The 16,050-nt window shown below is 35.3% G+C and overlaps 1 protein-coding gene across 1 annotated transcript in view; it reads left to right on the top strand.

Annotated features, from left to right (window-relative positions):
- The first annotated feature begins 4,281 nt into the window (after nucleotides 1–4,281).
- The window catches only part of LOC123525483 (structural maintenance of chromosomes protein 5-like), an 84,176-nt gene continuing 72,407 nt past the window's right edge, over nucleotides 4,282–16,050 (top strand). Inside the window, exons 1-3 of the mRNA XM_053537730.1 lie at nucleotides 4,282–4,441; nucleotides 7,731–7,925; nucleotides 8,716–8,818. Of these exons, the coding sequence (XP_053393705.1) occupies nucleotides 4,362–4,441; nucleotides 7,731–7,925; nucleotides 8,716–8,818 (378 nt within the window). The 5' untranslated portion in view covers nucleotides 4,282–4,361. The remainder of the gene's footprint in view (nucleotides 4,442–7,730; nucleotides 7,926–8,715; nucleotides 8,819–16,050) is intronic.

Below are 16,050 nucleotides of genomic sequence, written 5' to 3'. Positions count from 1 at the left end.
TAAATATTTTCAACCTAAAACTGGTAAATAGTCCAACTAGAATTGCTAAAGATTCAGCAACTTTGATTGACCATATTATCTGTAGCAATGAAGAAAAAATTTACAAAGTGGTACTTTAGCAATCTCATTCAGTGACCAACTGCCTGTGTTTTGTACCAGAAAGACTATTAGGGGTAAATTCCATAAACATAACAATGTTACTATCAGATCATTACGTAACTATAATGTAGAAGATTTTATAGTAAAAGTGGAGGTTTGTGATTGGTCTAGTATGTTTACAGCAAACACAGTTCAAGAATGTTGGTTGAATTTTAAGGAGATTTTTTATCAGTATTAAATACTGTTGCACCAGCTAAGGAGGTACGTTTAAAACAAAGAAGTGAACCTTGGATGGATTCTGATATTTTAGAACTTATAAAACTTATGGATTATTATTTTTACTTGTTTAGAAAACATAATAAATCAGAATTTTATAAGTCATATAGTCAATATAGAAACAAAGTCCAGATAGTAATAAAAAGGGCAAAAGCAAAATATTTAGAAAGCAAATTGGAAGAGAACAAAAATAATCCTAAGGAGCTTTGGTCACAGATCAAAAGTTTAGGGTGTAATAATAAGAGTAAACCTAATACAAATCTGGTTTTAAAAATAAATAGTGATAACTGCTTTGAGCCAAAGAAAATTGCAGATCACTTTAATAACTTTTTTTACAACTGCAGCTTCTGTTTTGGTACAAAAATTGCCAAAAATAATCCATTAAATTTATTTACTGTTGATTCGGAAGTGTTCAAAAAAAATTATGAACAGAGGATTCCTAAGGGTGTTAGATTTAAACTTCACACAGTAAATGAAGATTTTGTGTATAGGGAACTATGTAAGTTAAACTGCTCTAAAAGCACAGGGTTAGATGATATTCCTGCTAGATTTTTGAAGGATGCAGCATTACTTAAATATTCATGTTACTTTTTTAGTGAATAGTTCAATCGTTAGCAATACCGTTCCTGAAGATTTGAAAAGTGCTAAGGTAAAACCTTTATTTAAGAAAAATGATAGGTCTGATGTGTCCAATTATAGACCTGTAAGTATTTTGTCAATTGTATCTAAAATTCTTGAAAGAGTGGTTTATAATCAGTTAGAATCTTTTCTAGTCAAAAATAGTTTATTATATGAATTCCAAAGCGGTTTTAGAGGAAACTACTCTACGGACTCATGCCTGATACACTTGACTGATCACATAAATACTTACATACGGATGCGAAATATTTGGTTACGAAAACCTTAACGCCCTTGAGCGAGTACATAGTAACTTTCTACGTAAAATAACAAAAACCCGAAATAGTACACCCATCTATATGTTATATGCAGAGTTAGGAAGATACCCCATCGAAATTATAGTTAAATCACGAATAATCGCATTTTGGAATAGATTGATTCTCTCTAAAAACACGAAACAGTCCTATCTATGTTACGAAGCAATGTTATTTTCTAACGATTTCAGAAATTTTCGATGGTTAAAAAACATTCATGATATCTTGAACAATACTGGATACTCCTACTTATGGATGAATCAAAGAAATTTGAATTTTAGGAACAGCAGTAAGTTACTAAAGGAAACTCTATTTAATCAATTCTTCCAAAAATGGTCCGCCGATTTAGAAAAATCGTCAAAAGGAAAAATGTATTAACTATTTAAAGATAACATAAACTTTGAAAAATACTTAAAAATTTTACCTCGGCACGAAAGTCTCAAATTATTGAAATTCAGAACAGCAAATCACAAACTTCCAGTAGAAACTGGACGATGGAAAAATAGTTATAAAGAATATGGAAATAGGAAGTGTACGTACTGTCCGACAGACTTAGGAGATGAGTTCCATGCCCTTTTACGTTGCAAAAGATTTAAGAAAACTCGAGAAAAAATGCTTCCCGGTAATATTGTTAGACATCCAAATATATTATCATTTAAGCAAATATTAAACACTGACGATATTCAAACTTTAAAACAGCTGCAACGATTTGTTGCATACATACTGAAAGTTACAAAATAAGTTTGTAAACAATTGAAATGTTAACAAAATACTAATACTTACTAACTAATAGATAAATCCATTTCGAATGGCCCAAATCAACAATATTATTGTCACATGTTTGTAAGGTCGATATTCCCCGCACTATGCGTGCCTTGTTTTTCAAAGAATGAATATATAGGTCAATTTTACTACGGTTGTAAATACCTGCTAAACTCACGCTTTTTACGTGCAGAAGGTTGAACTAATTCCCACGATTACTTTAACATACATCTAGAAAATTGAAAGCTACTCCTTTATTATTATTGTTGTTGTTGTTCAGCTCTGTTTCCCCCGTAGATCGTAAATCTTAAAGTGAAACCTTACAGTGAATTTACTGGTACTTTTTGAACATTAATATTGATTCGTATCACCATATTTATGTTTTAGCCCACCATTTATATGATGTATTCTTGTACTTTTATTTTGATCATGTTCTTATACCATGTAATTGTAATGCCATGCGTATAACCTGATATGGAAAATAAAGAATGTCTGTCTGTCAAAAAAAAAAAAAGAAATCAAACATCAAAAGGACTATACATATACAGGGATCATTATGTTAGATCTTCAAAAAGCTTTTGATACGGTCGACCACCAGATACTATGTCTTAAATTGAAAGCGATGGGTATCGAGTCGGTGGAGTGGTTTCGCTCATATTTAACCGGAAGGACTCAAGCTAGTCATGTGAATAATAATATGTCAGATTTTGATAATATAGTTTGCGGTGTTCCCCAGGGTAGTATACTGGGTCCTTTGTTAATTTTGTGTTACGTGAATGATATGGGTATTAGCATTAGTAAAACTTGCAAGTTAATTTTATATGGTGATGATAGCGCTATTCTTTTCTCTCATTAGAACCCTGATGTGATCAGTTCTGCTTTAGGTAATGAACTGGTTAATTGTAGTAAATGGTTGATAGATAACAAACTTTCACTACATTTAGGAAAAACAGATTGTATTCTATTTGGCTCTAGACGTAAGCTCAATAAAATTCAAGACTTTTCAGTTCATTGTAATGGGCATACAATTAAGGCACAGTTGGGAGCTATGTTGGATAAAGACCTATCTGCCACTGCTATTGTTAATAATATTGTCAAAAAAGCCAATTCAAGATTGAAGTTTTTATATAGACAAAGAAGTATAGAATACACGTCACGTTTAATATTTTGGCGAGATTTGCTCTATATGCCTTTCCAGTTCAGTGCCGATCTATTTATTTTTATAGCTCTTTGATTTATAGGCAAAGAGTTATTTAAATGAATCATTAAGAAAAACTATGTAATGCACTCTTACAGTGCCATTTTCATTATGCTAGCTCGTCGTGGTATTGTGGACTCACAAATTAATTGAAGTGTAAACTACAAATTGCCCAAAATAAGATTGTGAGATAAATATTGAATTATGAATGTAGAACTTCTCTGCGTGCGTCAGATTTTAGTTATATAGGTTTTTTAAATATTGAAAACAGGTGCAAGCAACTTAGACTTAATCATGTGTATAAAATATTTAATGATAAATGTCCGTCATATCTTATCAAGAAAATTTTAAAAGGTGTAAGGAACAACACCAGTTTAATATGTACAGCTGTAAATGGTTTTACGACTTCAACTTTTTATTATAATAGTATTTTAGACTGGAACCAATTACCACAAATTATTCATAATACAAAGAGTAAATATGCTTTTAAAAAGGATGTTAAAAAACATTTGATTTTAAATATGAAGTTGACTGAGGATTCCAGTTATATCTATTTTTAATAGTATGTAATAGTTAAATAGTTAAATGTAGATTTTATGTGATATAATTTTTATTGTGATAACTCTGTTCGTGTAATATATGCATGTCGATGTACTGACAACATACTTGTGCACTAATACTGCAGAAATTGTATTTATTATTATTATTTATATTATTTAAATACTCTTGTCCCTTATGACAATATGTTCAAAGACCCTGTTGGAAATAAGCCGCAAGGCTTTCACAGGTTATCCTGTGTTTTTATATATGTCATAATCGTGCACTAATCACAATAATATCTATGATAACCAAACTTTGTTATAATATGTGCTATATAAATTTTGTGTGATAATTTGTCAATATGATGTATATATTTACACGAATAAATCTATCTATCTATCTATGTCTCATCATACGCAAGACAATAGTTAGCGCACTAGTTTATTGTGAGAGTCGCGTAGTAAACTGGAAAATAAATTCGTTTGCTGTGAATTTTTGAAGTATAACCGCGCCAAATGATGCAGCGAAGTTATTATTTTTCTTTCAAGTAAACAATGATGAGGAAGTCTGTTGCGCCAAAGGAAGTAACATATACGGAGGGGTCCATTGTAAAAATAAAGTTGGAAAATGTTTTGTAAGTTCTGATTTGATAATTTGTCAGTAAAATCATTCGTCCCTAGCATTATTCGCACCAGACAAATTGAACATTTTGAAACGAAAGTAGAATTTAGATAATTGATCAACATGTATGTTTTAAGTTAGCATCAAAGGCAGTCGCAATGTTCGCAACCAACAGCCCTGTCTGCAACTTGTTAGTGATTACTAAACAAGTTCCTGTTTACCTAGAATTAGTTTTGGCTAAGGCAGTGGCAAGGTTTCGGTAACCCTAGCTTCCGATTTTAGGATTACGGCAGTTCTGTATTCCTAGACAACCTTTAAGAGGATATGCTAGAAATACGAAAGTATTTAAGAGGCATCAAATATATGTTAGGGCATGCATAAATGATGTTGTAAACTTACTATCGTCACACCACGTAATTTTACGCACACCTATTTCGACGCCATTTTTGTTTTGATCTCGTTCTCGATTAACTTGGGGTTTCCGATGACGTAGTTACTCGGTGTAATGACAGAAAACATCATGGTTACTTTTACCGATAAAAAAGTTGGAAAGTTCAGGATTTGAAGATATTTATCAACTTACATTTTACCCTATACATGATTTTTAATGTTTCTACTAATGCAAATTTTCATCCATTTTAAAAACGTTCCTGTGGAAGCTTAAATTAAAAAAGTTACTGGAAATTTTGTTGTACGTCTGCAGCCGACTTTGGTGCTATCAAGGTCACATCACTGCCATGTGACATATGTAGTCGCACTATTTTATGCACTGTTTTGGAAGGTGTATGCATTATCTATCAATGAGATCATTACTACACACTTCATTTTTTTTCTCTTGTCAAGTAGGCTGTGAACACTGGGTTCATCTAAAGTTTTGTATAAAACAAAATGTGCCAAATTCCTCTGTAAACATTACAGTCCAGAAAAATGAAAGAAAAAATATCAGACAGTGTGTATTAAAAAGCAGAGTGATTATTTATGTTCTTAGCCCCTTATGTTCATGAATGTTAAAATGTTTTCAGATTTATTTATATCATTTGGCCTTAATATTGATTATCTACTTGCATCTGCTTTTGTGTCAAGTTTTATTGCAGCATCCATGACAGTTATGGTGTAGCACATTACTTACAGTGATTCCACAAATATTTAAGCCAATCAAAAGCTTCGTAACAAGTATCATGTAAGATGCGTCGAAATAGGTGTGTTAGGAAAGAGTATGGCCGACCACACTAGTTGTTGTTTACCTTTTGATTTCTGGCAGTCAGTTGTTTAGAATAAGATGTTATTGGTATGATTCAATGCATAAAAGGTTAGTGCACATGCAACATCTAATAGAGTCACGTATGTTACTGAATGAAAAAGCGCGGCCATGTTGCTTGTTATGTGCGTCGAAACTGGTGAGTCTGGGATAATTTCACTTTAAATAGCAACTTTTCATGCCTGCTGTATTACAAGTTACTCTACATCACTAATCATGCGTCATCACTGATTTCGCGGTATTTGAGATGCGCCACCTACGAGGTGTTTATAAGTCAAGTTCATGAGCTATTTTATGCATGCTAGCGAAAAATGTTCTTACCTGCAGTTACCTTGCTAAATATCTGTCAGTAATATTGTCTGGTCCCAGATAACCTAACTATCAAAGGTACCTTCGGGAATATATTAATCGGCATTGCGATGCTCTTGCTGATATCTCTCTTCATTAACATCTGACACACAGCCCATATACTTGAGGTCAGCATGAGAATGGGACCAGGCATCTCATTATGAAAAAAGGGACCCCTTGTAAGCAGCGCTAACCCAGTACATACACTTACATGAAAAACAAGGACTGTAAGAAAATCACAAGGTGGATAGAAATGCAGCATGAAAAATTTACACAATTATGCATCAGCAAAAGCAAGATTTACAGAGAAAAAACAACTGCAGGCAGAACCCTAGGTTCTTCAAATGTCGTAAAAAGTTAATTTCATTTTAAATATAATATCTAAAAACAGGCAAACACATGTCCGACATAACAAAAGCTGTCAACACTCTTATGCACTGTGGCAACTTAAAAGCTGTTACTATAGATTTAAGCACTGGGCTAAAAGGAAAGATTCATAATCCTGAATTGTATTTGTTTAAAGTTTTGCATGTAAGCAGGCTTCTTAGAAACAGTTGAACTGCTTTCAAATCCCACAAAAATGTTCAGCATTTACCATAAAATCTCGAATATATTACGCAGTTTTTGTACGATTTTTTTTTTCATTTTCTCAAAGGGGTGCGTAATATACATCAAGGTAGAGCAAACATTTTTTCCCAGCTTGAAAACCCGAAAATATCGGCGAAAATCGGACAATTTTGTCAACTGTCATATGTTTACATTTTGGGCCGTGCTTTTTTAACCTCCTCTTGAAGGGCGTTTTATTGGGTGGGTCTAAAAACACGTACGGAACAGGACCACTGATGATATATGGTAAAGTTGTTTTTATTTGTGAGTTTAAATATTTTGTATTTGTAAGTTTAATTAATAAGTATCGTACATATCCAGAGCACTGGATAATATGTCAGTTTAATAATTTAATAGGCAAAATACAAAATTTCGCAGTTTCGGGTTGTAGGTGTTTGATCATTAAAATCATTATCTTTCAAGGATGCTCAAATAAATTGCAATTAAAACAGATTGTTATTTCTTTATTTCCAGCAAATTATTACTGATCAATACAGCGGCTCGTACATTGTTAAACAAACATGCTAATTAGCCGCGATTTTCTCGTTTGATATGCCCATAATTATTACGTCTGTTAAAGTGTACTAAGGTGTTGACAGCTTGAGAAAGTTCTCAAATACTTTTCTGTCAGATATTGTCACTGTTGTCTGTAACCAATTACGCAGCAATTGCGATTTTCACGAGAAATCGTTTTTATGCATGCCGCTAATGGCCGATTTCGAGTTTGTAAACGTTTTCTGACTGATTTTCGGTGCGTAATATATTCCAATGTAAGTGTATTTCCCAAGATTTTGATACAAGATCGGGGGTGCGTAATATACATGCTAGTGTAATATATTCGAGTTTTTACGGTAACTGTGTGCCGGAAAGGTTGATACGGTAATCGGTAGATCAAAGAAGGCCACAATCAGTGTGTATATGTCCAGCCATAGAGACCCAAGCCAGATATTGTCAAAATACTGACATTTTAGGATAATCATTATTATTGATCATATTTAAACAAATTATAGGAGTTTTTTTCTCCCATTTTCCTGATTGTCTAAATCTATGAACTTCGAAGAATATCTTGAATTTTCTTTTTTTCTTTCAGAACATATGACACTGTAGAGTTTATATGTGGCCCTCATCTAAATGTAATAATTGGACCAAATGGAACTGGCAAGTCAACAATTGTCTGTGCGATTTGTCTTGGCTTAGCAGGCAAAACAAGCTGGCTTGGGCGCGCACAAAGTCCAACTGATTTTATTAAATATGGCAAATCAAAAGCCAGAATTGAACTAGAGCTGTAAGTAGTTTTATGTATTTCGCAAGAAATGAAGACTTTAGAATCACTTTAAATTATTGTTTGTAGTGTATCTCTTAAAATTTTACTGCTTTATCTTATTTTGATAATTATGTTTTTGAGTGGACACCACTTTAGTTACTGTGTCAGTTTGCTGTTTTAACATACTATGATTACTTTAAGAAATAACCTATCTAAAACAGTGATTTGTCAATGAAGAAAAGCATTGTCAGAGTTCAGATACAAAGAATTGATTTCACGAGGGCGCATCTGAACAACAAACAATGATTTTATTCAAGAGAAAATCACAGTTTGAGGTGTATTATTTTAAATATTTATTATTTTAGATAGTGTCTTCCTTATTTGATAGGAAAACCATACCGGTTGTGATAGAATATAGAACAATGTACTTTTAATAAACGTGTTTTTTTTATTATATCACTGCTCAATATGCGCTATATAAATCTGGTATAATAATAATATTAATGTAGATGTAAGTCCTGTCAGGCTGTCTTGGGCCAATATGACAGACCAACGATTACTGGACCATTTTTATGATACATGATGAGTTGCAAACAATGTGTTAAGTCAGATACATGTTAATAAAGTGTATTACTTGCTTGGAAAAATACCCAGTGTTTGCATTCTTGCTACAGGTTAACAGGAACTATAAAGATAACATGTCATGAGAATTAAAAAGCAGTAATGAAATGGACAATACAGGGACAAAAACAGTATTGTCGGTTTCAAAGGACCTGACTTACATGCTAACAGAAATATATTTAATTTTCAGATACAACTCAGATGGGGATAATTGGGTAATTACGCGTGAAATAAACCGTGAAGGGCAGCAAACAAGGTGGTGTGTTAATGGAAGGACTGCTACTCAGAAAGCAGTAGGTATCTCTTGCTCGACATTTATTCTGAAATTGCTTGTAAAATGATATGGGGATATCAGTATTTAAAACTTATCAAGCTGTGCCAGTATTTCAAGCTGTGCCTGCTTTCTATATATATTAGAAAAACAAGAAGGCTCATTTTGGTCTATTTAGTATGTTATGTGCCCGTTGTATTATATGATAGGGCATGCTTCTGCCTGCCCGTCTATTTAATGACTTGCGCATGACTTAACTATTCAAGGTATTGACTTCAAACTTGGCCTGTAGGTAATGTGGTAAGATACAGGGCATAATGAACAAGGTCAGTAGGTCAAAGGTAGGGCTGTAACGAATACACTAAGGGGCGAATATGATATGTATCACAAATACAGGGTGACGATTACGAATATTTATTCATGAATACGATTTCTATACTAAAAGGTCACTGAACATTATGTGGCTTTTCCAACAATAGATTACAGTCTGCTGACAAGATATAGTACTTACTTGGTACTCAAAACACTGTGATTGTGAATAAATACTGTTCAAAAGTAAAAAAACCACACACAGCATGTAAGCTTACAGACATTTGGATTCAGATGACTTAAACTGTCAGCTGTTTAAGAAGACCAAAAACTGACGATGTGTATTTGGCAGGAGGGTCCCCTATTTCAACGGTTTAAATTACTCGTTGCTCAACATCTTGTTTATGTAGACAGTTTTTGGATGTCGTGAAATTGGAATTCCCACATGTTGAAATCAGATATTTTAAAATTATATAAAAATTATGAATTCAATCTGATTTCAAACCCAGAAAATTATTTATAGTATATTATTAATGGTAAACCAACAACAAATATCGGCCCTACGAGACTTATCAAATCATTGTCGTGAAAATATTTGTCTACTGTTGTGGTGGGGTAATATGAATAAAACAAATAATTAATGCGAAATGCACTATGAAACGGAGCATTTTCGGTAGCTTTCTTGTGTTTTAGGTAAATTCAAGTAATTTTAGTCTGGATTATGCAGTTTTTATTTATATTCGTAAATATGCGGTTCAAGATATGGCGAATAACGAATACAATTCGGACAAAACTGTATTCGACTAAATCGAATATTCGAATGTATCGTTACAGCCCTCAGGGCTCTCGTTTGCTTTTGGGGACTGGGGCCAGGGTCCATGCAAGGGGGGAATTTCGCATGATTTTGAAAAAAAATTTCAGAAATACCGAACGCTAGAAGAAATGGTAACAAATACAGACATTCTTTTCAACTTTACTAACTCATGAATGTTTAACTTCTCCCCTTACCTCTGGTGGAAAACATAGTTATAACTAAATTCCTATTGTTACACAACCTTCCACAGGTTCAATGGAATTAAATTAATAAAAGTTCAAACAAAGCATATATGCCACACTGATGTTATCCTGAAACTTTGGCATGTTCACTAAAAGCTTTGACATTCTGAAAAATATGCTGTGATTCTAGCACATGGTAATGCAGTGTTCATCATGACATGAATGTACAATGTTTATAGTACTAACCATTACCATGCTGCCTTTGTGACCAGTGTAGATCTTGACCAGCCTGCACATCCATCATCCATGCAGTCACTGTCTGATAAAGATCTGCACTGATCGCCATTCAGTCAGTATCTTTTCAATTTTATTAAGCATCTAACCTTTTAAACGTTAATGGTACTGTCCAAATACAAGTTTTGCAGGGTTTGGGTTAAAAATTCAGTTTTCTGTCTTTAAGATTAAAACAGTTAAGAGCTTTCTCAAGGGGTTCAGGGGACTAAGATGTAGAACCCTCATGCACTATCCTCATAATGTTGTCCAGAGTTTGTTGTTTCATGGAACTCCTCTGTGGTGTACAAAGAGAATTCATAAGAGAGAAAACTCTCTCTACACAGGCTGTAAATGATGGTATTAGACAGGACAGCAGTATTAAGTAGGTCATGCATGGAAATGTCCTGGTCATTTCTGGATGGCTAAGCATTTGCTGTAGCAGATAGGCGGACTTTCCAATGTCTGGTGTTTGTTCCTGTGCTGGCAGAGCTCTGTGTCTACAAAAAAGAATTTTAAATGAAACTTGAAAACAAATTACACAGACTGTTAGCCAAAAGACTTTAAATAAATTCTATCTTTGAGTTACTTGTACTTTAGTATTGGTTATACATGTATATTATAATCATTTCATGTTTCAATAATGTTTTCTTTTGAGCCTAACAAGCATGTCTGACTTACAATAAATAAAAGTTTGCTGGTTCCTTTTTTCTGTTGTAAATGGCATCAATGGAATCAAGCACTGAAACGTATCTACCGTATCAAGAAGCCTCTGACATGCCCTACCATGCGACAGCCACCTTGCTGCTGCTGCCCTGATAAACTGCAGCTTGCTTACATTGTATGCCTGCTGAACTTCCTGAAATACCTGAACAAATAACAATTATGCATAAATTACTATATATATGGGAAATTAGATATTTTAAGATATGATCACCCAGTCCAGCAACCAGACAGACAGGTCAGCAATTTTGTTCATTTATTTTGTTAGGTTTAATATCACACCAGCACAATTATAGGTCATATGGTGACTTTCCAGCTTCTGTGCATTATTTCATCACAGAAGAATTTATTAGTCAGCTAAAATAGATGTTTCTTTTCTTACAAGACAGTAAATTTTAACCTGATTACGGACAGTGATATTATAAAATACGTGTAGTAAATTTAAAAAGCATATACCGCAAAACGCTGTGGTGAGTAATGGAACAGCTTCCAAATACCAATCAGAAGACTGTCTAAATTCTCAAGAACAGGATACTGTTTCACTAGATGCTTCACACATAGGGCCAGTCTTTGATTCCTACAGCTTATGTAAATTTGGTGAGGTACTGCGTGTCGAAACCTTCTTTGAAGTCCTAAAAAAAGTGAAAAAGAAAATTCTTTGCGAGATAAAATGTCACTGTTTATAAGTTAACCCCTAACTATTTATATTTATTACATCTATAACGTATAATATCTAAATTGGTCATTATGTCTCCCCCAGGAGACATATTGTTTTTGCCCTGTCCGTCCGTACGTCACACTTCATTTCCGAGCAATAACTGGAGAACCATTTGACCTATAACCTTCAAACTTCATAGGGTTGTAGGGCTGCTGGAGTAGACGACCCCTATTGTTTTTGGGGTCACTCCGTCAAAGGTCAAGGTCACAGGGGCCTGAACATTGAAAACCATTTCCGATCAATAACTAGAGAACCACTTGACCCAGAATGTTGAAACTTCATAGGATGATTGGTCATAAAGAGTAATTGACCCCTATTGATTTTGGGGTCACTCCATCAAAGGTCAAGGTCACAGGGGCCTGAACATGGAAAACCATTTCCGATCAATAACTAGAGAACCACTTGACCCAGAATGTTGAAACTTCATAGGATGATTGTATATGCAAAGTAGATGACCCCTATCGATTTTGGGGTCACTCCATCAAAGGTCAAGGTCACAGGGGCCTGAACATGGAAAACCATTTCCGATCAATAACTAGAGAACCACTTGACCCAGAATGTTGAAACTTCATAGGATGATTGTATATGCAAAGTAGATGACCCCTATCGATTTTGGGGTCACTCCATTAAAGGTCAAGGTCACAGGGGCCTGAACATTGAAAACCATTTCCGGTCAATAACTTGAGAACCACTTGACCCAGAATGTTGAAACTTAATAGGATGATTGGTCATGCAGAGTAGATGACCCCTAACGATTATGGGGTCACTCTGTGAAAGGTCAAGGTCACAGGGGCCTGAACATTGAAAACCATTTCCGGTCAGTAACTTGAGAACCACTTGACCCAGAATGATGAAACTTCATAGGATGATTGGTCATGCGGAGTAGATGACCCCTAACGATTATAGGGTCACTCTGTTAAAGGTCAAAGCCACAGGGGCCTGAACATGGAAAACCATTTCCAATCAATAACTTGAGAACCTCTCGACCCAGAATGTTGAAACTTCATAGGATGATTGTTCATGCAGGGTAAATGACCCCTATTGTTTTTGGGGCTACTCCGTTAAAGGTCAAGGTCACAGGGGCCTGAACATTGATAACCAGTTCTGATCAATAACTTGAGAACCACTTGACCCAGAATGTTGAAACTTCATAGGATGATTGAACATGCAGAGTAGATGACCCCTATTGATTTTGGGGTCAGTCTGTTAAAGGTCAAGGTCACAGTGGCCTGTTCATGTAAAATCATTTTTTGGAAATAACTTGAGAACCAATTGACCTACAATGTTGAAACTTATAGGATGATTGGACATGCAAAGTAGATGACCCCTATTGATTTTGGGGTCATCTGTTAAAGGTCAAGGTCACAGTGGCCTGTTCATGTAAAATCATTTTTTGGAAATAACTTGAGAACCAATTGACCTACAATGTTGAAACTTAATAGGATGATTGGACATGCCAAGTAGATGATCCCTATTGCAGCCAACCATCAGTGTCTCTTTGATTTTTGCTCCTGACCCCTATTGACTTCTTGCCTATAGGACTTTGCATTTGGGGAGACATGCGCTTTTTTACAAAAGCATTTTCTAGTTTAGCATTTGCAGAACAATATTTTATAATACAGTTAAAATGAAAATTTACTGAAGATACCATGATTTTTTATGAGTAACGACAGCATATTTTACAGAAATCTTGCTGAAAACAATTTTTATTATTTTGGCATACCTTTGTTCTCTCCGCTCATGACATTGCATCCGTCAAACCCAACAAAAATTGCTTTTTTAATGTCAATTCCTTTTGACTGAAGAAAACTCTATTGCTGTCATCAGACTTTCAGCATCTGTTAACTGTACCCTAATTATCCCTAGGAAAGCATCTCTAATACATCCTTCCCATTCAAAGCGTACAATAATGGCAAACTGCTCTCGGTTAGCATCGTCCGTGCTTTCATCAGCCATTAATGAGTAGCACTTCGCTTTCCTTAGGTTCTGAAGAATAGTGTCTTCAAATGCATAACTAATTGACTTTATAATTTCCTGTACTGATTCTGGGGAGGTGTACTTAAGCTTTGGATATTTTTCACAGTGATTTTTTACCACAGAAATCTCAAACTCTCCAGCAAGATAGTTCACAATCAAATCCTCTAGGTTATCAGATATTGCCCACCTCTTCCTCAAAAGGAAATAAGCAGATTTGAACAAAATTTCCATATACTGGCGATTCTCAACTTCATTTGGCTTCTTATCACTATGTTTGCAAAGCATTGAAAAAACTGAAGAATGTTCCCTACACCCAGAGGTATAAGCTGCTGATGCTTTCTGATGGCATTTGGAATTATCATGTTTGTTAAGTTACCTTGTGGGGTGTGTTCCAAGCTTAACACCAACTGTAACATAGGGTATAAGCTCAGATTTGGTTGGTGAAACATAATCAAATTCACAGTACTTGCAGCAATAACCCCCTTTTGCAACACTGTAGTATAACCACTGAAAACTCTGTTCATACTGATCACAGACAAATTGCCGCCTGTCTGGTACAAAAGAACTAGTTGGCGACATAATTTGCTCAAACTCTGGTTCTGAATCAGAACTACTGGGTGAATCAACAGAATCTAAAGGACTCTTTTGACTTTCAGTAATTTTCAGCGAGGACAAATCTTGTATGGGTGTCACTGTAGGACTGTCATCAACGGAATCCAAAGGCCTCTTTTGACTTTCCGAAATTTTCGGAGAGCAAGAATCTCATACGGATGTGTGGCTGTCATTTGTATCTAAAATTTGCTGACGAAATAACAGATCTATTCTAGCACATTTCTCGGCACTTGCCGCTGTTATTTTCTTTCGGTAGGATTTTGAATTATGTGACATACTTACTCGTCGTTTGTTGACATTTTTACGGAACCAGAAATAGAAACTACGTATGCGCTAAAATCTGTCTCGATTGCACCGCGGTAAGTATAAAGTGCCGTTTACGGTACACGGTGCGTACTGATCGCCAAATTTTTCCAAGGGGGAATTTTTCTGTAATGGGAGGGAAAAAAACATCCTATTTTATGGGGGAAATGGGGCCGATATTCGGCTCCAAAATTTGCCAAACGAGAGCCCTGGCCCTAGTCGAAGGTCAAGGTCAAAATTGAGCTCAAAGGTCTAATTTGTATGCCATATTTCGTATGAGGAGCATAACATTGCAACCATTCAAGTTATTGACTTCAATCATTGCATATAGATAGATGGCAAGGAGACAGTGCAGAGCATATCAACCGGATTGGTAGGTCAAAAGTAAAGGTTTTTTGGGGGGGGGTTTTTGAGGCATTTTTTTTTTCCAGAAATAGGGGGAAAAAAACATACTTTCTGGACAGGGGAATGGGGCCGAATTTCGGTCCCAAAAATGGCCTTAAAAAACACTGTCGCATGTTCCTGGTCAAAAGTCAAGGTCACAAACTCAAATGTTAGATGTGTTCTTTATATTTTTAGCTCACCTGAGCAATGCTCAGGTGAGTTTTTGTGATCGCTCGATGTCTGGCGTCTGTCTGTCGTCTGTCTGTCCTCTGTCAACATTTAGCTTGTGTAGGCGTATTTGGCTGTATTTTTTCAACTGATCTTAATGAAATTTGGTCAGAATGAGAACCTTGATGAAATCTAGGCCGAGTTCGAAAATGGGTCATCTGGGGTCAAAAACTAGGTCACTAGGTCAGATCAAAGAAAAACCTTGTGTATGCGATAGAGGCTGTATTTTTAGCTCACCTGTCACAAAGTGACAAGGTGAGCTTTTGTGATCGCGTGGTGTGTGTGCGTCCGTCTGTCCGTAAACTTTTGCTTGCGACCACTCTAAAGGCCATATTTTTCATGGGATCTTTATGAAAGTTGGTCAGAATGTTCATCTTGATGATATCTAGGTCAAGTTCGAAACTGGGTCACGTGCGGTCGGAAACTAGGTCAGTAGGTCTAAAAATAGAAAAACCTTGTGACCTCTCTAGAGGCCATACTTTTCAATGGATCTTGATGAAAGTTGGTCAGAATGTTTACTTTGATGATATCTAGGTCAAGTTTGAAACTGGGTCACGTGCCATCAAAACCTAGGTTAGTAGGTCAAATAATAGAAAAACCTTGTGACATCTCTAGAGGCCATATTTTTCAATGGATCTGTATGAAAGTTGGTCTGAATGTTCATCTTAATGATATCTAGGTCAAGTTCGAAACTGGGTCAACTGCGGTCAAAAACTAGGTCAGTAGGTCTAAAA

The sequence above is a fragment of the Mercenaria mercenaria genome, chromosome 3 (assembly GCF_021730395.1).
Source record: "Mercenaria mercenaria strain notata chromosome 3, MADL_Memer_1, whole genome shotgun sequence".
Classification (NCBI taxonomy): Eukaryota; Metazoa; Mollusca; class Bivalvia; order Venerida; family Veneridae; genus Mercenaria; species Mercenaria mercenaria.
The sequence above is the reverse complement of the archived record's forward strand: the minus strand, read 5'-3'. Positions and strand labels throughout refer to the sequence as shown.